The sequence below is a fragment of the Ursus americanus genome, chromosome 21 (assembly GCF_024610735.1).
Source record: "Ursus americanus isolate L20-20 chromosome 21, mUrsAme1.1.p, whole genome shotgun sequence".
In the NCBI taxonomy this organism is placed as follows: domain Eukaryota; kingdom Metazoa; phylum Chordata; class Mammalia; order Carnivora; family Ursidae; genus Ursus; species Ursus americanus.
Window position 1 is genome coordinate 15,121,101 of NC_142147.1, and position 24,863 is coordinate 15,145,963.

Consider the following 24,863-nt stretch of genomic DNA (forward strand, 5'->3'; position numbering starts at 1 on the left):
GGGCCTTCCACCGCACCCCGCCGACACCGAGCGGTTGGGCCCCCTTCCCCCGGACGCCCGCGGAAGGAGAACAGCGTGCGGCTCCGCACGGGGTCTCCGCTAGGCTCGCGGGGCCCGCGCTCCCGCCGCGGCAGGAGGCGGAAGCCGAGCGCCCGGGACCGCCTGGGGCGCGGCCACCCGCTGGGCCCAGGCTGCGGGCCGAGCGCCCACGCCCGCCACACCCACGTGGGCACGCCCCCCGCGGCGCACCGCCCCCAGCCCGGCCCCGGCCCCCGGCAGCGCGGCGGAGGGGCTCCCGGCTGCCCGCACCTGCACACGCGCGTTGGCGGCCGCGGCGCCGAGGCCCGGCTTCCCGCCTGCGCGTCTGTCTCGCTCACATCATCCTCGGTGAGTCGGCTGCGCCCTCGGCCCTTCTCCCCCTCTCCCCCTGCCGCGGCGGCTGCGGCCAGCCCCCCCCACCCGGCGCCGCCTCCCGGCGGGCCGCGAGGCTCGCGAAACGCGCGCCCCCTCGCTCGGGCCACGTTTTGCTTACGAGGGCGGCGCCCCCTCGCTCGGGCCACGTTTTGCTTACGAGGGCGGCGCCCCCTCCCTCCTTCTCAGCCAGACGCGGGGACCCCCGGGTGTCGCGGTGGGGGAGGCGCGGGCGGCACGGCTTCTTTGTTAGGGCGACAGGAGCCGGGGCCCCCCGCCCGCCGCCGCCGAGAGTGTCACCCGCACCCACCCTGCGCGCTCCCTCCGCCTCCCGGAGCTCACCCCGACCAGGTGGCGGCGCGCGCCTTTTAGGGGTGCGCGGTCGTGCAATTGGTGGATTTTTTTAACCCGTTTTGGGGGGGGGGAGCGCGGCGAGGGGGGCGGTGAGAGCGCTCCTGGCTCCCGGCAGCTCCGCCTGCCTCGCTCCTGGCTCTCCTGCTGCCTCGCTCCTCGCCTCCCGCGCTCCTCTCCCGGCCCGGCCGAGCGCGCTCCCCGACGCCGCAGCGCGGAGATGAAGGTGTTGGGACACAAGATCGAACTGCTGACAGGTACCGCCCGCCCTGCCCCGCGGCCGCCCCGGGGCGCGGCCCTCGCCGCCCGCTACTTTCCGAGTTCGAGCGGGAGCCCGGGGCGCCGGCGGTGGTTTGGGGCGGCTCGCTTTCGAGCCGGAGGAGGGGGTGCGGATGCCAGCTGATTCCGAGCTTGTGCGCTCTGTTCCTGTGCGGAGCCCGGCCGCGGGAGAGGACGTGGGGCTGTGCTCCGCCTGGCTCCGCTCCAGTCCACGGGCCGGCGTCCCGCCAGCGGGAGCGCGGGTCAGGGGAGCGGCCTCTTGGAGTCTCCGACTAGCCAGCTCTAGTCCGGTCACCGAAGGGTACCTCAAAGCCCCTGCCCTCCAGTCAGTGTCCCCCGTCCCCTATAAAGGAGCTCTCTGGGCTCCCACCAGGACCCCTGCCAAAGGCCCCTTATTTCCTGTTCCCCATGACAATCTGAGCGGCTCTCCCTAGCAGGAGAAGTTTCTTCCTGGGAGTAGAGGCCAGGTGGTCTGAGAAGCGGGAAACCAGATGGGACCCAGCTGACGGGGGACCCTCAGCCTTGGGGCCCCGCTGGAAACCACCTCCAGGTGGCTGTGGCTGGAGATCAACAGAGGACACTGGGTATGCCCAGAAGTGGAGGCAGGGAAGAGAACAGGGACAGGGGAGCTGGCGTCTGGAAGGTGGGAGAGCCCTCGCAGGCATGAGGTCCTGGAGACACTCAGGCAGGAGGAAGGGGGCTAGAAAGGGAACATCATGGATCCCCTTCCACCAGCCCCAGGGCCCCAGCGGTGGAGGCACTCGGTCAGTGTGTCCTGGGTGGATAAGGGGAGTCCTCTATGAGCCCTCTGGCACCTGGAAGGCTTTGGTTCCTGACCTCCAGGACTGAAACTGCTTGGAACCCTACAAGACAGGGAAGGGGGCACCAGTGTGGGGGTGCACTAAGGAAACAGGTCGGAGTCTGAGTCGGGGCGCTGGATGGGAGCAGAGAGATTTGAGCACGTGGCAGTGTTTGAACTGGACCCTAAATGACAGAATTTCTATTACTGGAGAGAGAGGTGGCGTTCCACGCTGCGGCTGGAGGGACGTGCTGATACATACAGGCCCTGGGAGTGGCGCGGTGGCTGGAGGGCCCAGAGCAGGGAGGACCGAGCTGTGGTGAGGTTTCAGGCTGTGAGAGCTCACTCAGCTGCGGCTCATGACAGGCTCACCAACACCGGAAGCCCTGGAAAATCTGGCCAGGGCCTCAGTGGTGCCCCCTGTGAGCCCTGTTAGTTAGCCCGAGGGGGTGGGGGCTGGCCTGCCCTCCCCTCCCTTCCCCTCCCCGGCCAGCTTTTCCTTGTAGAGCTCACTTGAGGCAGGCCAGCCCACGGACTTCAAAGGGAATGGCACAGGCCACTGCACTTGCTAACGCCCTTGAGGGAAGTTTTTACAAGCCCCTGGGTGTTCAGAGCCCTACATGGAAGACAGAACTCCTGGAACCTCCCCTTCTCCTCTTTGGCCCCAGAAGGGCCTGGAGAAAGAATGCTCTGGGGAGGCCCGTGTGGGGGCTCCAGTGGAGGTCCGGCTTTGGGGTCCCTGGCGCAGTGTGCCATTATCTCCTGAGTACTGGGGTCAGGGCCCCTCTTCCCTCATCAGACAGGCTTGCCCCGTTCCGGCAGACTCTTTAAGCCCCCGTAACAAGATCCCCTTGGGCACTGTCGTGGGTCACAGGCCCCCCTTGCATTTCTCACCAGGCCCTGGGAGCCAGGGCATCCCTTCAGTCTCTGCCTTGTGGTCTTTGTAGCCATACCCCCCCCCCCCAACTCCTTCCTGTCCTCTTCTTTGTCCCATAGACAGGGGTTCAAATCCCAACCTTACTGCAGGCCAGCTGTGTGATTTGAGACAGCTTGCTTAACCTCTCTGACTTCAGTGTTCTCATCTTAGAGATGCAACTGTTGACCCCTTCCTCTGAGGGTCGGCATGAGACTCGCTGAGGTAGCACAGGTGAGGGGCCTGGCCCTGGTGGCACCTCTTGGGCTTCATCTTCCTTCTGGTTCCTTGATCTTGCTGTTCCTATAATGCAGAAGCCCCCCCCCCCAGCTGGTTGGCCACTAGGAAGTTTGGTTCTGTCCCTACCCCACCTTATTCCAGCTCACACGCATCTGTGAGATTTTGACCCATTTCTCCCGCTGCAAGCTGAACAGGTCAAGGTCAGTGCGGTGCCCAGTTTGGTGGCATACAGCAAGTGCCCCATAATTGTCCACTGAGTCCAGGCACACATAGCCCACCCATCCGGTAGTCTCCAGGATAATTTCTTAGAGACCTACAACTCCCTGCCCCCCATGTCAGCATTAGGGAACTGTTTCATTAAACCTGTTTGCTGAATTCCTGTTTCTCTAGCTGTTTATAGTTTTCACATTCTTCCCGTTTGTTATTATGCCCATTTTCCCAGTGAGGTCAGTCCCTTCTTCCTATAGCTGGGAAGAGGTGGACCTCAGCTTCAGACTGAGGTCATCCTGTGTGTTTAGACTGCCTGGCTTCGGGCCAGTCTTTGAGCTGCCCTACATTTTCCCATCTGTAAAATGGGATCATCATGGTGCCTGCCCGGTTGTGGTCTTCAGCAGTGAGCTGTGAGGGCATGCATGAATGTTGCGTGCAGTGTCCAGCAGGCGGTCAGCAAATGGCAGTTGTAGGGCTGATGCTCCCGAGCTGCTCCTCAGTGTCCTGGGGTCTCTTCTTCTGGAATCTTCCAGTTCCTTCTCTGGCTTGTCCACACAACCCAGATCTCCCTGAGATGTACCCTGTGTGTTTAGACTGCCTGGCTTCGGGCCAGTCTTTGAGCTGCCCTACATTTTCCCATCTGTAAAATGGGATCATCATGGTGCCTGCCCGGTTGTGGTCTTCAGCAGTGAGCTGTGAGGGCATGCATGAATGTTGCGTGCAGTGTCCAGCAGGCGGTCAGCAAATGGCAGTTGTAGGGCTGATGCTCCCGAGCTGCTCCTCAGTGTCCTGGGGTCTCTTCTTCTGGAATCTTCCAGTTCCTTCTCTGGCTTGTCCACACAACCCAGATCTCCCTGAGATGTACCCCTGGGGGACTCTGCTAAGACCTCAGGTTCCCATCACGTGGGACGAATTGGGGCGTGGCATCTGGAGTGACATCACAGCTCTGACATCAGGTGCGGAAAACCAGGTGCCCCTCACCTGTGGGGCTGGGAGGATGTCCATAGGTTGTCTGCCCAGCCTGAGCATGTCTTTTTGTTGCAGAGAGAAGTGGGTGATGGGGGCCGTTCTAGGAAGTCTCACGGGTGACTGATGCATGTGGTGGCCGGCATTTTCCAGACGCCCTCAGTGTCTTGAAGTGTAGGGAGGGCAGGGGTCTGGTGACCAGAGGATGTAATGTCAGGGTCTCCTCTCTTTTTCTCAGCGCCTCAGAATATTCTTAATTTCTCTGAGTCTCAGTCTCCTGATCAGCAAAAGGGGAATAAGGGCCGTCCCTCATGAGTGCTGTGAGAAGGAGCCCAGTGCACTGCCATGCCCACACACAAGCTTGGTACAGTGCTCAGAGGGCAGGCTCTTGGTGCCTTCTGTAGCTGGGCGCTGTTTCTTAGTGTGGCGTGGGGAAGTGGGGCATCAGTCTTCTTGCAAACAGGGAGGTGATGGCTGGTGTGCATTTGCACTCAAGCAGTATGTCTCCAGGGTGGTCTGGAGTCCAGGGAGAGCTCTAAAACGGCAGATTTGGGGCTCTGGTGGGGTCCCTTGGGAGCCTTGATATTAGATGCTGGAAATGGTTTTAAAATATCCAAAATTTAATCACTCAATGTGTGATAAAAAAACCAAACTTTTGCCTGTTCCGTCTGGAATTTTGGTGTCATTTTAAAGCACGGGATATGTAGTCCCACACGATTTCATAGACTACCTTTAAATAGCGTTTGATTCTTGGCAGGTGTGTTGACCCACATTTTACATGTGGGGGAAAATGAGAAGCATAGATTTATCCCAGGAGGCTGAAAATAGGATCCCCAAACCTCATCTCCAGTTCATCCATTTCAGCAAACTTCACCGCCTCGCTGCGGGGGGGAGGGGCTGCAGCGTGGGTGCGGGGGACACGCAGACGGGTAAGGAGGCAGCTCTGCGGGAGGGAGAGACTTCAGCATAGACCCAGGGCCCAGGTGAGGGGGGAGGGGTGTGCGGAGGGGAGCGCGCCGTCCCACCGCGCATGCGCAGGGTAAGCAGTGCAACTTTTACGAAGGGCAAGTTGGCAGTGATGTATCAGAAGTTTAAAAATATGTGTGATCTGTGACTCAGCAGTTGAAGTTTTAGGAACAAATAAAGATGTGTGCAGAGGTGTTTGTTCAAGGATGTTTATCCCGTAGTTGTTTATAGAAGGAAAAAAACTGGAACAATGTCAATGCCTACCAGCAGTTAAATGAATGCGAGTACCGTCATACCAGGGAACCCCAGCAGCTGCAAATTATGCCACCAAAGGTGACTGGGCCACCTGAGCAGACATTCGCTTACATATCTAATAACAGTAACAGTGGTGACAGCTCACGCTTGTATGGCATTTGCTGTGTGCCGGGCACAGCCCTGAGGGCTTTCTGTACGTTAATTTATCATCCTAACAACCCTAGGAGGGATGCGCTAGTATTTCCTCCTTTTTAGAGATAAGGCCACTGAGGCACAGAGAGGTTAAGCAACTTTCCGAAGGTCACACAGATGGTAAGTGGCTAGCTGGAATTTGAACCAGGATATCTGGCTCCAGAGTCCAAAAATATGTTTCAAAACAATGTGGTATTTTTGTGTTTAGAAAAACCCTTTTTCAGCATGTTGATCAGCCGTGGAAAATGATGAAAGAGCATAAGTAAAAATGTTAACGGTGGTTTCCTCTGGCGAGTAGGGTTTATATGTGCTTTTTACTTCTTTTTGCTCTTCTGTGTCTCACTGACTTTTCTCAGTGAATGTGTGTTACATGAAACTCAAGGTCTATTTTTAAAAACTAAAAATGAACAAACGCAGAGGGGAAAGTGCTAAGTGCTGGGATTCTGATGAAATGGGGACTCTGAGGGAGAGCTAAAGCCCAGTGCTATGGAGGGGGTGTGTTCTTGGAAAACTTGAGGGAGGAGCAGTCCTTCAAGGTGGATGTTGAAGTCGGTTTTCTGTAAGTGTAGGGAGGAGGAAGTCCGGGGGAGGGGCACAGTGAACAAGTCTGACACCCTTAAGGACTGCAAGACCACGGGGAAGGGGGTGCGCCAGGCTGAGTAACGGCCCCGAAAGATACTCAGATCCTAACCCCTAGATCCTGTGAATGTTACCTTATAGGGCAAGAGACTTTGCAGGCGTGATTAAGTTAAGGCACCGAGATGGGGTCCTTCTCCTGGAATAGCCAGGTGGACCCTAAATGCAGCCACGTGTTTCCTTACGAGGGGGAGGCAGAGGGAGATTCGACCACAGAGCACGGAAGAAGGTGAGCGGACACCTGCAGCAGGACTCTTCCCTTGCACGCTGCTGGCCTTGAAGGTAGAGGATGGGCCATCCGTCAAGGAGCACAAGGAACAGGGTTCTAGAAGTTGGAAAAAGCAGGAAAATAGATTCTCCCCCAGAACTTACAGGGGAAGAATGGTCCTGCCAACACCTTGATTTCCGCCCAGTGCAGTGGAGTTTGGATTTCCGACCTCCGGAACCAAAAGACAATGAATGGGTCTTGTTTGAAGCTGGCAGCACGGGCTGGGGCTGGGGTCTGGAAAGCTGGTTCTGATCAGCCCCAGCCATGTGGCCTGAGCCGGCAGGGTCCGCTGAGAGCGCACGGAGGTGCTGTTTTGTAAGCAGAAGCGGGTCACATGAGCATTGACTCGAACCTGGTCTCTGCATGGTGACAGCGCTCGTTGCGATCACCCTCGAGGGCTCGGAACTCCAAACCGCAGATGACATGCGCACTCCGGCCAGAACGATCGTACATCTTAAGCCCCAGAACAAATACCTTTGAGGACCTGAGTGCTTTTTCAGTCCACCTTTTGGGACAAACGTGGCGGGGCAAGTGCTGCGTGCCTGGCGATGTACCCTATCTTCGACAGGTGTGATGGGGGGGCCCCAGCCTCCCAGGGGGACGATTTCTGGCCTGTCGTCTCCCTCGACGGGGGGGAAGGGGGGTCCCATAGCCAAGTCCGCAGTTTGTAGCCAGGATCTTACTCTTTGCACCTGAGACCGTTTCCTGACAGCCTGCTCTGCTCCAGGGGCCAGGCTTGTGAGCGCCAGAGCGGCTTTTAACAGTCTTTCCCATGTTGGTGTTCAGGAGTAGAGATGGCCTGTTGGGGCCTGGGGCCTGAGAGTGGAACAGGGAGGCTGGCTGCTTGTCCACCGGGTTGCCTGGAGAATCCTGTCTGTCCCACCCTGAGCCCTCGCACGTGCTTTCCCTCATGCCTACGGTGAGAGCTCTCGGCCCACTGCTCCCAAAGACCCGGCAGGCTGGAGTGTTTGCCGGCATCCTAGGGCAGGGAGGAGGGGGCTGTAGTGGTCGGGGGTGGCCCGGAGGTCCCTTGCGATCTGAAGTGGTCATCCAGGAGGACGGTAGGCCCCAAGAGGTGCTGGGCTGGCAAAGCCCTGAGCACCTAGAGTGGACTGTGATATTGCCATTCGAGTGTGGAGGGGAAGTCCTGCCTCCAAGGCCATGAGTCCTCCAATCCCACACCCGGGCCCGGCTGCCCCTGTGTGAGTGCCAGACAGATGGGTGGATGCCGGGCCATGTGGGAAGGAAGACCCTAGATGTTGTGTTAGGACCCTCGCTGCAGAAACTGAATGTAGAGTGACACGGAGGGGACTGGGGGGTGTCTGTACAGCATGGTGGACCCAGGGCATATGGGGCCACCAGACTCTCTCTCTCTTTCCCCCTCTACCCCCACTCCTGCCTGTTCAGTTCTTTGGGTTGGTTTGGTTCTAAGTCACGCCCTGCCTCGAGATGGCGAGGTGGCTGCGGGCCCACAGACCATCGTCCTCATCACCTTGGTGAAAGAGCATCTCTTCCCCAAGGAGGCCAGCAAAGGCCTGGCCCTGACTGGAGCTCGCAGCCCTCCCTGCCTGGCACATCTCTGAGGCCAGGCCCTCTGTTGCGTCCACAGGGTTCCCACCGCCGCTGTCCTGCCCCGCACCTGCTTTCCCCTCCTCTCCTTTCTCTGGGCTCACTCACCCCCTGGCTGGCCCCACCCGGTCTCATGAGTTTGGGCGCCCCCTCTGCAATGATGTCAGCAGCCCAGACATGTGCAGCTCTACCCGACCAGGCCAAACCTGTCCCCAGCCACCCCCCAGCCTCTTCTTCCCAGCTCTCTTCCTCCAGTAGCTTAGAGCAAAACCCGTCACCCTTGACTCTTGTCCCTCCCTCCTGCCCCACGTCTGATGACCCACAGCTCCCACCAGCTGTGCCTGCAGGACGCACTCAGAATCCAAAGACTTCACCTGACTGTAGCCGTGAGTCTCTTCTGGATCTTCGCAGCTGGTCTCCCTGTGTCCGCCCCCACGTCTGCTCCACACAGAGCAGGTGGAAGGAGTCTTTAAAGTGCCAGAACCCTCCAGGGCCCCTCACTCAAAGAACCAGCGTTCTTCTCACAACATTCAAGGCAAAATACAGTCTGATGCTCTTGCCCTTCCCTCTTTGTCCCCAGGGCCTTGCAGCCATGCTGGCTCCCTCGCACGCACCTGCACGTGTCAGGCAAACGCCCGCCTCACAGCCCCTGCCCCTCTCTCCGCCCTGAGAGCCCCTCCACATCCGCAGGCCGGCTCACACCGCAGCCCCGCGGCCCCGCCGTCCAGGCCCTTCTCTGACGCCGCTTCCTCTGTCAACTTGGCACATCGGACACCATGTGGTTACTCAGGCTTGTTGATTGCAGCCTCCACCAGAAAGTTCCACAAAGGTAGGACGTGTTGTCTGGAATGGTCAGTAGTTCATCTCCAGTGCCTGGAACAGTGCCCGGGACATAGGTGCTCGGCCAATACCTGGCGAATCAGTGACTGCGTGAGGGACTTCCGCCCGAGCCACGTGGCCGGGCCTGGAGCTGCGCTTCTCCCCACCTGAAGCACGTGGAATGAGGGTAGAGCAGGGGGATGGCTCCCAAACGGAAACCACATTCCGAGTAGAGGGCGCCTGGGTGCTGAGTGGGTCCCGACACGGCGCCTTCTGGAGACGTTGTGTTTCAGGCGGGAAGACTCTGGGAGCAGCCTGGAGGGAGTCCTCCCCTGCTGGGTGAAGGCCGTTCCTGAAAACACTGATGCGTGACGGCATTGCAGAGGGATCGGGGCTTCCGATCCAAAAATGCCCAGCAAGAAAGCTTCTTACTGCCTCTTTAATTCAGACCGTATTGCGGACCCCTGAGCTGGACAAGCCTTGTTGCCCTAGCTTTACCTCTTTAGATCTTGCATGAAGATCCAGGACAAGTATATCTTTGTTTCTGGGAAACTTGCCAAATGAGGCAGATACACAGCTGAATTGAAGCACTGGTGTTAAAGAGGCTTGAGAATGTGTGGCAAAAAATGCCAAGCCGGGCTTTTTAGCTAATTAAGGCAGGTCATGGTTACCCATCTCTGCAGTTACTGCCAGCCTGTGAGGGGTGGGGCAGCAGGGCTGGCTCACTTGTTGAAAAGCAAACGGAGAGGATTGCTTCGTGGATTATGCTGCCCACAGGAGAGAGGAAGCCGCATGTTCAGGCCGAGCTCTAGCATTCCCCTGGTTTCCCCTGGCAAGCCGTTTCCCTTCCCGTTGCTTCCCGCTTCTTCAGCGTGTTAGGGTGGGCCTCCAAGAAAAATGCCCCACGTTTAGATAGTTTCAACAGAATGGGACAGAAAACCTAAGATAACAGGACATTAAACAAGATAAAAGTATATTTCCCTCTTTTATGAACAGCGTCTGAAGATAGGCCATCCAGAATCATAGCTTCATGATTCTCAGGTACCCAGACTCCTTAGTATCCTGCCTCAGGGTCCAAAATGGCTGTTGAAGCTCCCACCATCACATCTGTATTATAGCCAGCAGGAAGGAGGATGGACTGAAGAATGGCATGTCACCTCCCTTTAAATCACATGCTTCCATTTACATCTTACTGGCAGAATGTTGTCATGTGGTCATAAATAAGTTTTATTCCCGTCATCCACCTGCCCATCTAAAATGTAGGGATGTGGGGGCTCCTGGCTCAGTCAGTAGAGCATGCAGCCCTTGATGTCAGGGTTGTGAGTTCAAGCTCCAGGATGGGCATAGAGCATACTTTAATGAATGAATGAATGAATGAATGAATACCAAGTTTTAAAAAAAGGAAAGCGTAGGGATCTATTCTTAAGGAAGAAGGGGAGAACAGATATTGCGGACAGTAGTCTCTGCCACAGTGGAACTCTCTCACTGGTTCCCTGAAGCAGCTGCCCACATGGAACGTGTTCTAGTTCCATCTCTCCTTGGTCCTGGTCTGGGGGTTGGAGGTTTATTATGTCTGTGTTTCATCCCTGGAGCCATGTTGAGCTCAGACACAGAGCTTCCACAGTGGTGCTGAGCCTGAGGAGAAGGAAGTTTTATGAAAGAGCTCTGTTATGTCAACTCTGAGACGCATGTCTTTTTCATACTTGAATGTCTAAAATGCAGTCTGTGTCGGTGAGGTGGGCTCACCAGCGCTGCTGTTGCTGCCTCCTCGCGCACCTCGGGGTTCCCGGCTGGGAGGGAAATCCTGGAGAAGACAGCAGAGCCCTGACGTCAAATGCTGACGTCGGAGGAGCGGGGACTGCGTGGAAAACACTTGGGCAGCAAGAACTTCGAGACAGTGATTCAAGGGCATTGGACCCTGAATGTAGAGAAGTTTTAGGAAGATCTTAAAGAATGTATTTCATGCGCATGTTCCTTTTTAATTTACAAGCGATAGATGCTTTTATAAATCTGAGTCTAGGGGCGCCTGGGTGACTCAGGCCGTTAAACATCTGACTCTTGATTTCAGCTCAGGTCATGACTCAGGGTCCCCGCTGGGCATGGAGCCTGCTTAAGATTCTTTCTGTCCCTCTCCCTCTGCTTCTCCCCACTTTTCTCCCCTTCTCAAACAAACAAACAAACAAAAGGTTTAAAAATCTGGGTATGGGGGCGCCTGGGTGGCACAGCGGTTAAGCGTCTGCCTTCGGCTCAGGGCGTGATCCCAGCGTTATGGGATCGAGCCCCACATCGGGCTCCTCTGCTATGAGCCTGCTTCTTCCTCTCCCACTCCCCCTGCTTGTGTTCCCTCTCTCGCTGGCTGTCTCTATCTCTGTCAAATAAATAAATAAAAAATCTTTAAAAAAAAAAAATAAAATAAAAAATAAAAATCTGGGTATGAGTCTAAAAGAGTAAAGTACTAAAAACAGATAAAGTAAGCACAAAAAGTTCTGAACAATAAGAGCTCATTATATGAGCAGCAGTTCTAAAATTACTTTGGGTGGCTCAGTCCGTTAAGCGTCTGCCTTCGGCTCAGGTCATGATCTCAGGGTCCTGGGATCGAGCCCCATGTCAGGCCCCTCCCTACCACTCATGCTCTCTCTCACTCTGTCTGAAATAAATAATATCTTAAAAAAATAAAATTACTTCGTATACTAGGAATGAACAAATAAGCAGAAATATTATAGATAACGAGAGCCAGATTTCTTATCATGGCAGAAAAAATTACAAGCAAAGAAAGGAGGGGAATTAGGAAACACAAATTTTTTTTGGAGCATGAAACTCTGAATCTCAGGGTCTTGAATTCAAGCCCCATACTGGGTGTGGAGGCTACTTAAAAAAAAAATTAAAACTAAGTATTTCTTTAAAAAAAAAAAAGAAACTGGTGTTGAATTAGAATTAAAGATATCGGTATAAGTTTGAGATTTATACACACATACACATAGATGGATAGATGCAGAAGTGTGTGTGTTACACTTACATACATATCCTGCCTGTGGAGACTGCCTAGAACAAAGGCATCCCAGTGGCAGTGAGCATCCCTAGTGCCCGAAACTTGGTTTCTAAACAGCATCCTGCAATCCAAGGAGACTGGGCGCCCTGGAGAAGTGGTTGATTCCAGGATACAGGCAGAGAAAACATGAAATGAGTTTTTAACATCATAAGGGATCAGAGAGTTAGAAACTACTCAAAAAGTAACGCGTGTGCAGTAAAAGAACCCAACTTGGCTGCACCCCTAATGGCCAAATCTGACACAGTTTAAGCAGTGAAATAATGATAGCAATGGATTGTAACCCGTTGAGTAGAATAACTATCCATGAGTCCATACTGACGGAAACAAGTAATTGAATAAATAAGTAAACGGTGGAGAAAGGACAGCTCTTTCTCACAGGAGAACTCCAATTAATACATGTAGAAGGGATGATGGAAATAGAAAAGTGTCCTTAAAATACGACAGTCATAACTGTAGGCAAGAATCATCCATGGCTGCTACAATTAGTGGGGGAAAGTATGATGAGGAACAGGAGGTTGCCTAGTCTCAAAGTATCTTCCCACAAGGCACTGATTAATTACAAAGAGAAAATAGTAACTTTACACTAGAGAAACCTGCAGACACTCCTTTAATCAAGTGATCAAGGTCAGCATCCCGAGCAGTAAACCAGACTGACATCACCTACTTACTAATGGAATGCAGGGAGAAGGGCACATGGTGTCTGTTCTGTTCATGCCAAAAAATGCATAACCTCGGTCTCAGCCTAAGGAAAACAACAGACCGACCCACACTGAGGGGCATTCTGCAGATTTAACCCATCAGACTTCCTCAAAGGTGTCACATCATGAAAGACCAAGACAGACTGAAGAACTGTCCCTGACTCCATGACAACTAAATGCAACATGGATCCTGGATGGGACATTATCGGGAAAACTGGTGAAATTCATATAGGGTCTGGAGACGCCCTCACAGCATCGTATCAGTGTTTCATTTCCTGCTTTCTGTAGTTGTGTCACGGGCTCGTAGTATGATGGCATTAGGGGAAGCCGGGTGAAGGGTGTGTGGGAAATTTCCGTGCTTTGTTTTTTCTCTAGTTCTCTATAAAGTTGAAATTCTTTCAAGATAAAGAGTTAAGGGGGGGATGGGTTATGTCTTAATTGGCAGTGTTTTTTTCTCTTCTGTCGGTACATAAAATGTTTCTCTGAGTGTACAGTGATATCTTAGATCTGATAAACTCTTCCGTGTAGAAGAAAAATCTGCTTCTACCCTTCCGAACCATATCCTTCCCGAGAGACGAGCACTGTTACAGCTCCCCTGAATCACGTGAGGACTTTTTTTTTTTAAGATTTTATTTATTTCTTAGAGTGAGAGAGAGCACGAGTGGGGAGGAGGAGGAGAGGGGGAGGGAGAGGCAGACTCTCCACTGACTAGGGAGCCCCCTTGGGGCTTGATCCCAGGAGCTTGGGATCATGACCTGAGCTGAAGGCAGACACTTAACCCACTGAGCCACCCAGGAGCCCCTAACTTTTTTTTTTTTTAATTTACAAATATATATGCCTGTGATGCACATATGTTTTGCTTAAATGGGTTTGTTTACACTTAATATTGTGATATCCCTTTTTATCTTAACTGCATAGTTTAGAATGCTTTCCCTGTTTCAGTGGAAATATGGAAATACCTCATATTTTGAATAGCTACGGTGTTCCGGGTGTAGATGTCCCATTCTCCTGATTCACTGGGGTTGTTTCCACTGTTCTGCTGTTCCAAACAGAGCACCCTTGCACACACTGCCTCGTGGTGTGTCCTGTGATTAGGGTAAATACCTAAAGACAGACTTGCAGCGTTGACAGATACTTGCATTTTTATAAACTACCGAGTTCCGCCCCAAATAAAGCTGAGCCTGGTGTAATCCCACCAACAGTATATAGAAGTGTGCTGTTTCCCCACCAACACTGAATGCTATCGGTCTTTCAATACTTTGATGTCTAAGCTAATCCGTCATTCATCTCATTCAACAAAAACGTATCAAGTGCCAGCAGAAAATACTAATGATTGGTTTTGGTGTCATGTAGGGATATGACGGGGAAAGGCACTCTGGTTGGAAGGAGCAGCAGGAGTGAAGGCGTGTGCTTCCTGTGGGTAGAACGTGCCATGTGCCTAGAGATGGGCTCCTTAGCTATGAGTGTCAGCATCTGCCTATGGCTGCCTCAAGCCCGCTGGAATGTGCTGGAAAGATGAGTGTGTGTGTGGTCAGGGTGGCAGTGGTGGTGGGGTGATGGGGATCCATAGACCCAAATCAAGGAGAAAACAGAAGAACTGGCCTAGGTCAGGCTGGGCGTAAATCAAGGGGTCATAACTAGAGAGAAGACTTAGAAGGTTGGGCCAGGAAAACGTGCTATCCCCTGTGTCCTCCTGTCGGGCATCAGTCGGGGGGCAGAATATACGTGGAGTGTGGGCTTAAGAGCACGAGCTCTGGGTTCCTTTCCTGGATCTGCGACGGGGGGACCTGCACCAGTCACTCATCCGGGAGACAGGGATGCTGGAGGAAGGTCTAGTCCCCATCCTGGTTCCACCCTGGGTGCTGTCCCAGGCTTTGAGGTCAGGATGGGGACAGGGAGAGTGATAGAAGGGGCCAGACAAGTATGGTTCTCAGTTCCCTAGGTAGTGCATTTGGAAGTGGGATTCCTCATTTCTGGGGCCCCCAGTTTCTGGGGATTTTTTCAAACCGCGGCACTGGCGTAGCAAGGGTGGAAAGACGTTTGGGTACACAGGCTTGGACGTGAGTCACAGGCTCGCCCTCTGGGCTGTCATTCTTTGTGGCACAGACCCTCCCCCAGGGCTGGACTCTGCTCCTGGTTGCACCTTATTTCATTTACTTGTGGCTTTTCTCGTAATAATAGGACTTTAGAGCCAGGACTTTGAGAAATGCGGCAGCCACAGGGCACCTTGGACCATGACCTTGACCATGATCTGCCAGAGGCCCCCCTCACTTTTAGAGTTGAGAGAATACACACCATTCCACAGTCCTGCCTCTTTTCTCTTACAGTCCAGTTTCTTCCTGCCCCGCGAGGTCTGGTTCACCTGTGCGGTTTCTCCTGCACATGCTAACCTCACTCTCTTTATGTCTTGCCTTTGGCTTCAGTTCCTGTGTCCCACCCTGTGGGACAGCGAGGGGTGTTCCGGGGTGGGGAGCAATTCTTCATCGTGCAGCACTGTCCCCGCACGACACCCTTTTCCCCTCCAGCTCCTGGGCACTAAACACTGGTAGGGCTCCCCAGTTGCTGAGACAACAAAGCTCCCCACAGTATATTTCCAAATATCCCCTTCCATTGTCTGAGCAGCGTTTCCATTTAGCAGTTGTTTTATTAGGATATGTAACTGCTACTAATCAGTTGAATTGACATATTGAATAGTTGCAAGAATGACCATAGTAATCATATATATATATATATATATATATAAATGTAATTTTTTTTTTTCGAGAGGTGGGGAGGGACAGAGGGAGAGAGAATCTTAAGCAGGCTCCACGCCTGAGGCGGGGCTCCATCTCACAACCCTGAGATCATGACCTGAGCAGAGATCAAGGGTCAGACGCTTCACCGACAGAGCCACCCAGGTGCCCCAATCACTTTTTTTTTTAACCCTAAGACATCTGAGGGTTTACAGGGCCCAGGCCTCAGCACAGAATCACATTTAAAGAAGCACAAACCAAGAACCAAAAGTAATTTAAAAGAAATGCAGCTCGCCTTAAGGAATCACCCACATTTGCACTCAGGAGCCCCGTCACCGCTCCCAGATCTCCTTTGTAGTGACGTGTCTGTGTCACGCAAAGAGGCCGTGTTTCCCTCTGTGGCAAACACCAGTGTAGCCTCCCTACCAGTAGGTATGGGTCCCTCCTCGAGCAAAGACAGCAGGAAAGAGCTCTAGAGTTGTCTTAAGTATGCAGAGGAAGTAAAGGAAGCCCCTAATCTCCTATGTTAAATTCTTTTTGTCTCATCGAAATGGGTACCGCAGCCTTCCGTTGAAAAGGCGTTTTTCCCTCCATTGTCTCTGATGGCGCCTCTGGGGTGGGCAGAGGACCGCTCAGGTTCCCCGTTCTGCAGGTGAGCGTCCTTTCGGTGCTTTGCCCCAAATAAAGCTAGGCAGTGAGCGGCACAGAAGAAATACCGGCCAGACTTCCAATGACTCCAGGCCTAAGCACCGAAATCGAGAAAGCGGAGGGCTGGAATAATCCCAGGCTGGTTTGGCTCTAACACACTAGGTTGCCTTTAGGGACCCAGGTATCTAGAGGGGAGAGAAAAGGGTGGGGTGAGAGGAGCCAGCACTGTTGCTTCCCAGACCCTGGGGTTGCCCCCCTCACCTGCCCTGTGCCACCCGAGCCCCGGTTCCTTGCAGGAGGTTGATAGCAATCTCTCCCCCACCCCCAGCTTTACTGAGATAGAATTGCTATTTAACATTATGTACAGTTAAGGTGTACGATGATTGATTTCATAAGGAATCTCATTTTCCTTTAACTTAGCACCTAGCCGCTTTTTGTTTTTAAACCATAACTTGCTTTGGAAGAACCTTTTATGCCAGCACCCCGTGGGGATGTCTCTGTTCTGAAGCCCCACATCACCACCTGCTGGGCGCTGGGCTGCCTGTGTTTTCCAGCTCCCTGGATTATAAGGCTTCTCTCCAGCCCCCTCCCCACCGCCCCCTCCATCACCGGCCACCTGTCTCTGCGCTGCCCACTCTCAGCCCTTTCAGGAGCACCAGGCTTGGGAAGGATGGTTTCGTAACAGGCCTGGGTGAGGGTAGGGACACCCCAGTGCTGCCAGGGTGTTTAATCGAGTTGGTTATTCGGGGAAACTGGCAGCTAAAAAAGTCCTAATGGGGGAAGAGTTTTCCAAGGTGGGGGCCCTTCTTTCAGCTCCCCACCCAGGGGGATGGATGAGTGTGCACACATCAGAAAGGATGGAAGAGAAGGGGGGAGGGGAGAGGATGCCTTTCTAAAAATACAGCCCATCTGCACTGTGTTAGCTGGTTTCCCCGGAAACCACTGGGAAGAGCGCGCTCCAGCACGCATGGAGGTGCGGGGACCTCCCTGCCCGGCCTCCTCGTGCCGCCGGGGGATGGGGCTCTCCCAAGGGGGCTCTGCAGCTCTCCACCAGCTGTCCACAAGGCCCCGGGTGAGCAGCAGCTCCCAGCCCAACCTCAGCCCATCTAACCCCCAAACTAGACTCAGGCGGGGAACCCCCATGTAATCCTGAGGCACCATCTTCCTAATACCCTGGAGGACTGATGCGTCCTGCTTCTAAAAGGAGGGAAGGAAGCCCAGGGAAGGTCTGGAGCCACACCCTGGTGTCATGACAGTCGGCCACAGAAATAGGCCCCATCTGAGACCCCGTGCCCTTGGGTCCCAGGCAACCACTGCGCCAACTCTGGGCCTGTCACTGGGCCTTCCAGAGCGAGAAGGGGCGGGCAGGGGCGGGATGGGCTGGGGTGCGCCTTCTGACCAACCAGCTGGTGGGATTGTCAGCCTTCCGGGGCAGAAGAGAAAGTCCAAGGGCTTCCCCCTTGAGAAGATGAAAATAGAATTGAGGGAGGACAAACAAATGGGGGGAAGGCTAGAGGTCCATCCTTGCAGGTCAGGCGGTTGGGGTGCTGAGGAAGGAGCACTGGACCGAAGTAGGAATCCAAAGACCCCATTTCCAAAGACCGCCTGGCCCCGTGGGGGCATGCCTCGGAACCTCTTGGTTTCCTCATCTCACTTCCCTGGAGGGTGAAGTTAAATAGCACAGGCAAGTCCTTCAAGAGCCGTGAAATTCTTGCAAGAAGGAGGAAGTGACCGTGATCTTCATATCATCTTTAAAAAATGCTGTTTTTTAGATTTCAGATTGTAAGCCCCCGGTTTCAGTTCTCCACCCAGGACAGACGCCTATAAACTTTATGGGGTACATCCTTCCTGGCTTATCTGTGGGACTATCCCTGTTCTGTAACCTCAGTGATCCTGTGTGTTTTAGAACTTCTTCCATTTGTTAGGGCACAAGCATCTCCCCCATGTTATTACATAATCGTTCACAAGTGATTGACCCACAGTTTGTCTGGTGCCTTCTTCGTGGACATTTAGGTTTTTCTAGTTTATTATTATTATTATTCTAGAAGGCACTGTGGTGAGCATTCTTACAGATGAATCATGAGGTGCCCTCTCTGGTTTCCTTAGGAAATGTCTTCCAGGGAGAGGATTGCTGAGTCCAAGACTCGGAGCCCTTTTAAATCACTTTAATTCATTCTGCAAAACTGCCCTCCAGAAAGAAGTAGCAGTTTACACACCCACAAGCGGGACGAGAGAAGTGCGGGCTTCGCTGCCTCGCTACTGGCACTGCCAACTTTGCCAAACCCATGGGCAAAAAAATAGTAATAATAATAATCTTGTTTTAATTTGAATTTCTTTGACTTCTCGTGAGCTTTAATATTTTCTCATGTAATTATTGGCCAATTTTAATCCTTTTACAGATTTCCAGTCACCTCCTTGGCTAGGTTTTCTCTTGGTGCCTTCTAATCTATGCCTCATAAAGGAGAATGGCGGCCCGGGCTCCACACATTGTCTCTGCCTCCCCCGCCCCCACCACGGCTCCTCCAAATATACACACCCAGGCGTGCATGCACACATGTGCACATATAACCCTTTCCTGAGCTTCAGACTGAAGGCCCGGGGTCTCCCAGGGACACCCAGCCCTTAGGGCCTGGGCCCTAGCATCTGGTGGCTGTGGGTTGAACGGTCATCCCTCCCTGCTGCTGGCACGTTTAGACCAGCACCCCCTCTTTCAGCATCACTATGCGCTCTGCCTGCGCACTCCCAGGGTCATCTCCAGCCAGGCTTTTCCTCCCAGGCCCCCAGGACAGCCCTTGGTTCTGTTCCTCCCTGTGCCCTCCAGGACCCCACTGTCTACTTCCAACCACCAGCGGCTTCTGTCTGCTTCTGCGCCTGCATTCGGCTTCCACACACCCATCCCTCTGCATCTCAACGAATGCAGAATTTTCCTTGAAAGTGTTTTAAGAATCAACCTGTGGTGCTTTTTTCTCTTTTTTTCTTTCTTTCTAAACGTGTTTTAACTTTTAAGAGCAAATAGTATAATGACCTCCTCTGAGCTAAACAGGCGGGTCTTGCAGACAAGCCTCGCTGCCCCTGGGAAGCCCGGCGCTGAGGCTTCACTTAGGGACATGATGGGGGGAGCTGCGGGGAGGGGGGGAGTGGTGGGTGTGGTCCCTTGTGCCCCTGCCCGGCCGGGGTTTGTGCTGTCCTCCTCTACACGGGGGAGATTCAGCAGCAGAGCCCAACCCTCGTTCTCCTCCCTCCCTAGGGCTCCTGCTCCACGACGTGACCATGGCCGGGCTGCAGGAGCTGCGATTCCCTGAGGAGAAGCCACTGCTCCGGGGCCAGGACGCCGCTGAGCTGGTGAGTTGCCCGTTCGGGTCCTGGGGCGGAGGGCGCCACCTCGTGGCCAAGAAGGAAACCGCGTGCCTTCCCTCCGGTGTTGCGGATGGCAAGGAGCCCGCGGACCATCCGTGGGGAGCCGCGAGCCTGGAGTCCTCCCGCCACCCTGAGCCCAGCCCACCGTGCTGTGCCTTTGGCTGTCCTTGAGGCTGGGAGGCTCTTTTAGGAGAGTTATTCCCATTGCAGTGATGAGAAAACTGAGGCACAGAAAGTTAACTCGTGCAAGGTCGCAGAGCTATTGGGGAAAGAGGCCATACTCAGCCCTTGGTTCTGGGAGGCCCTGGAGCCCCAGGACGGTACCCACTGGGCAGTGGCAGGGCCTTTCATCATCTGCGACCTTCTCTGTCTTTCCTTGCAAGCTTCTGAGGGCCGAGGGCAAGTATGACCAACAGTGCCGTCAGGAGCAGTGGGACTAAGGCATTTGAGATTGTTTTGTCCCAGAAGGTCCCTGCCTGGGCACAGGGTGTTCGATTCCAGAGTTGTTTCTACCCCACATTTTCTCATTGTGATGCCTGGCATAGCCTCCCTTTCCCTCACTGGAGGAAAAGCTTTGGGTCCACTGCTCGGACAATCCTTGAGTGTGGGGACCCTGGGTCTCTGCTTGTTGAGCCGCCCACCCCTCATTTTACAGGTTGGGAAGCCAGGAGTCCAGTCCCTGAAACTTGGGCACCCTGGTCTCTGCCCTGCCGTCTCACAGCCTCCGGCCAGGAGCTGAGCCCCAGAACTGCTGAGTGCCTCGTGTTGGGACAGAGTGGCTGGCTGGGGCTCCAGGGGCCCAATCACACCAGGCTGGCAGTCCTGCCTTTATCTTCAAGACCGAACCTTGGATTAGCAGACACGGCCTGAGTAGGTGGGGGCAGCCCTCAGGAAGGGTCGGGGACGGCTGGTGAGCTGCACCCTTCCTTCCAGCTGTCCTCCCTCCCTGTTCCAAGGCCCCCCATCTGCTGTCCTGGGGCTGGCAGGAGCCTCCCCAGTGCTCTCCTTACCCTACAGCCTTTGCAAATACATCATGTCACTTTCTGCTTAAGGCTGGCCGGTGGCTGCCACCTGGCTCGAGCTACAATCACAGTCCTTCCCAGGCCCAGGAGGAGGGCTGCACCCAACCCCCAGCCTCCTCTCCTACCGAGGGACCCACTACTCTTCCCTGAACCCGCCGGTCATGTTCCCAGCTGCTTCTTCCGCCGGGGCTACCTGCCTCCAAACTGTTCCTCACTTTATTCAGGCTCTGATCCAGTGCCCCGTCCCCAGAGAGGTCTTCTCCGATACCAGCTCTAATATGGACACCCTAACAGAGGTCCTGTCCGTTTTACTCCCGCTCTCTCCACGGCCTAGCACAGCCTTGCACACCGAAGGCTCTCAGGGAAGAGGGTCGGCTCACCGCAGATGGTGATGCGTCTCAGAAGAAGGAAGTTTTCCAGAACTTCCTGAAAAGCCCCTCCTCCCCACACGCACCGCCTATTTTGAGGAAGGCAGAGACAGCCTACTTGCGAGGCTTGGTGGGTAGACGGTGCCCTTGGGGACCCCTGCACGCCACCACAAGGGCTGAGGCGTGGGGGTTAGGGAGGGGCTGCCCCGAGGCTCTGCCTGCAGACGGCACAGAGATCTGAGGGCCCCGTGGCCTCGTGCATCCTTGCCTGGCTCTCCTACCCCTCACCTCCGCAGGGTACCCCAAGAGATGCCCCCATGCCCCTTCCCTGCCAGCCTCCCACCCCGACTTGGTGAGCGTGGCCCCTTTGACCGGTAGCCTGGCTCTGCCTTCTGTCTGCTGCACTTGGTGTCCCCCACTCCATCCCGCCTGGACCCAGACCAGAGTTGGCACCGTGACGTGCCTGCCCTGCCAAAGGGTCGGCGTTTCATTCCTGAGCCCCCGCGCCCCACGCTGTTTCTCTCCTCTCTCTCTCTCAGCCCCGTACAAACCCCATGGTGTCGACCTGGTCACATCTGCATTAACAGCCCCATCCCCAGCCCCCCAAAAACCTCTGTGCTCCCAGCACGACCACTGTAGATGCTCACGACCTCACTCTTGGCCTTCCAAAGCCATTCTGGCTCTTTCTTTCCCGGCCGTTCCCCCTTCTCCTTGTCTAGCTGCGGTGCAGGAAGCTGTCTGTCCCCCCGTTCTTAAACCTTCTGCGGTCTGCTGGGTGCAGATTCTTGGAGTCCAGTGAGGGGCGTGTAGTTCCACACGTTTACCCCCCGTCGCTCTCCCCGTTTCAGGCTTGCTTGCCTTTGAAGGCATGTCCAGGGCTCCACCGGGGAACTGTTGCTCCTCTGCCCGTGCCTGAGCCCGCATCCTCCCTCCCCTGCAGCCCGCTCCTGGGCCTCCTCCCAGCTGTGCCCTCTCCCCCACCTGTCTGTCTCACTCCTTCCAGGACCTCCTGTGGCTCTGGATTGACTTCTGTTATTCTGTTATTGCTTTTCTTGGTTGGGGCTCCTGCCCCTCCAGAGGCTTTCCCATGTCCCCGGGAACCCCGGCCACTGAGAGCGCACGGCGCACCCCGCCATCATCTGCCTCATCCTTTGTGTTGATTTTGTTTTTCACAAAACTGCTTCCTTCTCTGCACCCTTCGGGTCTCGAGTATAAAAATCTCTCCTGTCTCTCTCCCTGCTTCGGTGTGATCTTCCTTGAGAGGATTCATCAGGAGGCAGCCCCGTCTCCTTCCCAGAGCCCCCCATCCCCTCCCTCGGGCCTGGCCGCCTGCGCCCTCTCCTCGCCTCCCGCAGGCAGAACCCCCAGGCCCTGGAGGAGCCAGAAGGTGAGGCCAGAGGACAGTCCCAGCCGCAGGAAACCTGGCTTTCCTCTCTGGGTGGGAGACCCTCCAGCGCTCTCATTGTCTCAGCCACCCCCGCCCCCCGAACTGCCGGAAAGCAGGGGGTGGAACTTTTCCTTATTTTGACCGTAAAACATCCGAATTTCTGGTTTTCATTCTTTTCCTTTTAGCTCCCATGATTCGGGGTCGTCTTCCTTCTTGTGCGTCAGCAGCGCACCCCTTGTTTGGCTGTCCTCCGACAACATCCTGGTCCTGATCTGACTGTCTCATTTATCCGTGTATTTATTCCGGGGAGCCTTAGTAAGGAGCTTGTGCGGCGTGCAAAGTCAAGTGCAGGAGCGTAAAGGACAGCGCGACCGCTAACCCCGCGCTTCTCTTTAATCTTCGAGGACACTGAGGCTCCGAAGCTAGGTGGACCCCCCCAGTTTGTCACAGCCACGTGGAGGGGAGGAAAGGTTTCTAAACAGACGCAGTAGAAAGCAAGGCAGAGGCCCACGATCTCTGCTTTTCCTGGACATGTGCTGCTCCCCTCTTGCCCCCGTGAGGTTTCCTTCCCTAGACCAGACCCACAGAGGACACACACATGGGGTTCTAGCCCCCCTCTTCCCCTCCGCATCAGTGCTGCCTTGCAAACAGCGGGTGCTTCTGAGCTGAGTTCCCCTCATTTGCAAAGTCAGACTTGTGCATCCAGATCTGTCTGGGTTTGGGGAGCCCCTTCCAGCCCAGACTTTATGGTAAGAGCAGAGCCAGCTGTGGTCCCGCCCTCACCGCACTTGCAGCCCGCGGGAAGGATGGGCACCGGAGACCCCCACTGTTTGGTGTCAGTGAGCCTGAAAGCAGGGGACCTCTGTGCTTTGAGAGCACAAAGCAGGCAGGTCTGGAAAGGTGGGAGCAACCGCAGACCCAGACAGAGCCTTTGTGCAGCTTGGAAGAGCCCCAAGTTCCTCCCTCGCTGCGTGGGCCTCCGCTTCCCCATCCCTAACATGGGTCTGGTTGTCTTGCCTTCCTCTGCCACCCCTGCCCCGGCCTCTGCTGTCGTGCCCCAGTGGTCTGACCTTGAAAACCGTGTGTGGGGTGGCAGAGCAAAGTGACCCGCAGCAAGGATTTGGCTTCAGAGATCCCCCCACTTTCCAGCCATGTGAGTCAGCCTCTGTAAACCGCACCCTTTCTGCCTCTGAGATGGACGTCTTCACATTTTAAATCAGTAGGTAAAATTGACATGAGTAGCGACTTGTCGCTTATCCGTCAGGCCCGCTGCCTGGGAAGCCGTGGTCGCCTTTGTCAACATTAAGACGGACTGGGGAGCACAGCAAGTGAGTCTGCTCTGGGCTGAGCCCCCCGGAGCCCCCGGGCCAGCCAGGGCCTAACATGCCGCCCCTCTGTTTGCCTTCCCTCAGGAGAACTCCGACACCTTCCTCTTGGCTGTGGACACAGACTGGAAGGTAGGTCTCCGCTCGACCTCCCAAGGTAGGGGACTGCCAGCCGGCCCAGCCTGCTCCCGGAAGAGGGTCACCGCCCTTCTGTGTGGGTACCTCGCAGCCTCCAGGACCCACCCCCTGTTCACCGCAGCTTTCCCTGCCCCCACCCTCAGGGGAGACGCGCCGCTGCTTCCCTGAACGGGACTGAGACAGGGGTGAGGCCTGGGGGAATTGAGGTTGGAGCTGGGATGCTGTCATCTGAATCAGCACTTTCCTCCAATGAGGAAGATCTCCAGTGAGGTTGGCTCTCTGAAATAGCTCCCGTTTCCGTGGAAACTGTCACCAGGACAACCGTGTCCTCTTTAATTCAATGTCAGCTTCCCTGTGAAAATTGAAATTGTTCTTTGTATGTATTCCTCTGCACGGTGCGTTCACGCACTTGACCAGACTTTTCTTCCCTCTGAGTCCCATCGTGGCCCTTTATTTCCGGGCCTCAGAAAACATCTGAGGGCAGACGCAGCGGGAACCTCCGCGCACCTCCGCGGGTTCCAGAGCCCTGCTGGCCATCAAAAGCTGCTGAGCAAAATCAGACCCTTCTAGGACCTTCCTCCTGGCTAGCTGAAATGGCCTTGCCTGGGCCTGCCTTCAGTGTGGTTCGGTCTCGGAGCCCCAGGACCAACAGCCCCAGCCTCCTGGTACGGATGCCAGGGTGACGTGAGAGGCGGGGTGGCCTGCAGGCTCCTCCCCCCCCCCTCCCCGCACTGTGCTGCAGCAGGGACCCGGATCCCAGGCCTGAGCATCAGGCCCTGGGTCATGTGTCCCTTCAAGGACACCCGAGGAGGCTTCGGAGCAGCCCATGTGCATGTGCTCCAGTCCCCTGGGAGCACCGGTTCCAAACAGAAAGGGCTCTGGAGCTGAGGACAGGACGGGGTCTGGGGAATAAACAGGAGCCCAGGAGGAGGGCGAGGAGGGATGTGGCCGGGATGGCCCAGGCCCAGTGAGGGATCAGGGCAGGCACCTCAAGGGGGACTTCTCACCCTCCCAGCTCAAAGGAAGACAGGAACAAACAGGAAAACAGGAACAAACAGCCCCTTTGCCCCAGGACGAGCTGGTGAAATAAAATCCCAGAGCAGCAAGCCCCTGCCTGACACCAAACCAGCGGTGCTGACTGCCAGCCCCCCGAAACACACCTGGGGGGTGTGGGGAAAGGGGCGAGGGGAATCCTGGGGTCCTTTGCACCTGTGCCCCGCAGGGCAGGCCTAGCCCAGGGCTACTGCCAGCCGTGTTCGGGACCC

The 24,863-nt window shown here is 55.2% G+C and overlaps 1 protein-coding gene across 4 annotated transcripts in view; it reads left to right on the forward strand.

Annotated features, from left to right (window-relative positions):
- Positions 1-242: 242 nt before the first annotated feature.
- Positions 243-24,863, forward strand: part of NDRG4 (NDRG family member 4) — a 39,493-nt gene continuing 14,872 nt past the window's right edge. Inside the window, exons 1-3 of one of the 4 annotated variants that reach the window (XM_087870473.1) lie at positions 243-387; positions 19,249-19,343; positions 23,548-23,592. In XM_087870473.1, coding sequence (XP_087726599.1) covers positions 19,272-19,343; positions 23,548-23,592 — 117 coding nt within the window. In that variant the 5' untranslated portion in view covers positions 243-387; positions 19,249-19,271. Of the gene's footprint in view, positions 388-861; positions 1,020-19,248; positions 19,344-23,547; positions 23,593-23,632; positions 24,264-24,863 lie in introns of those variants that run through there. The other 3 variants (XM_045806905.2, XM_045806906.2, XM_087870472.1) reach the window with 3 other exon arrangements.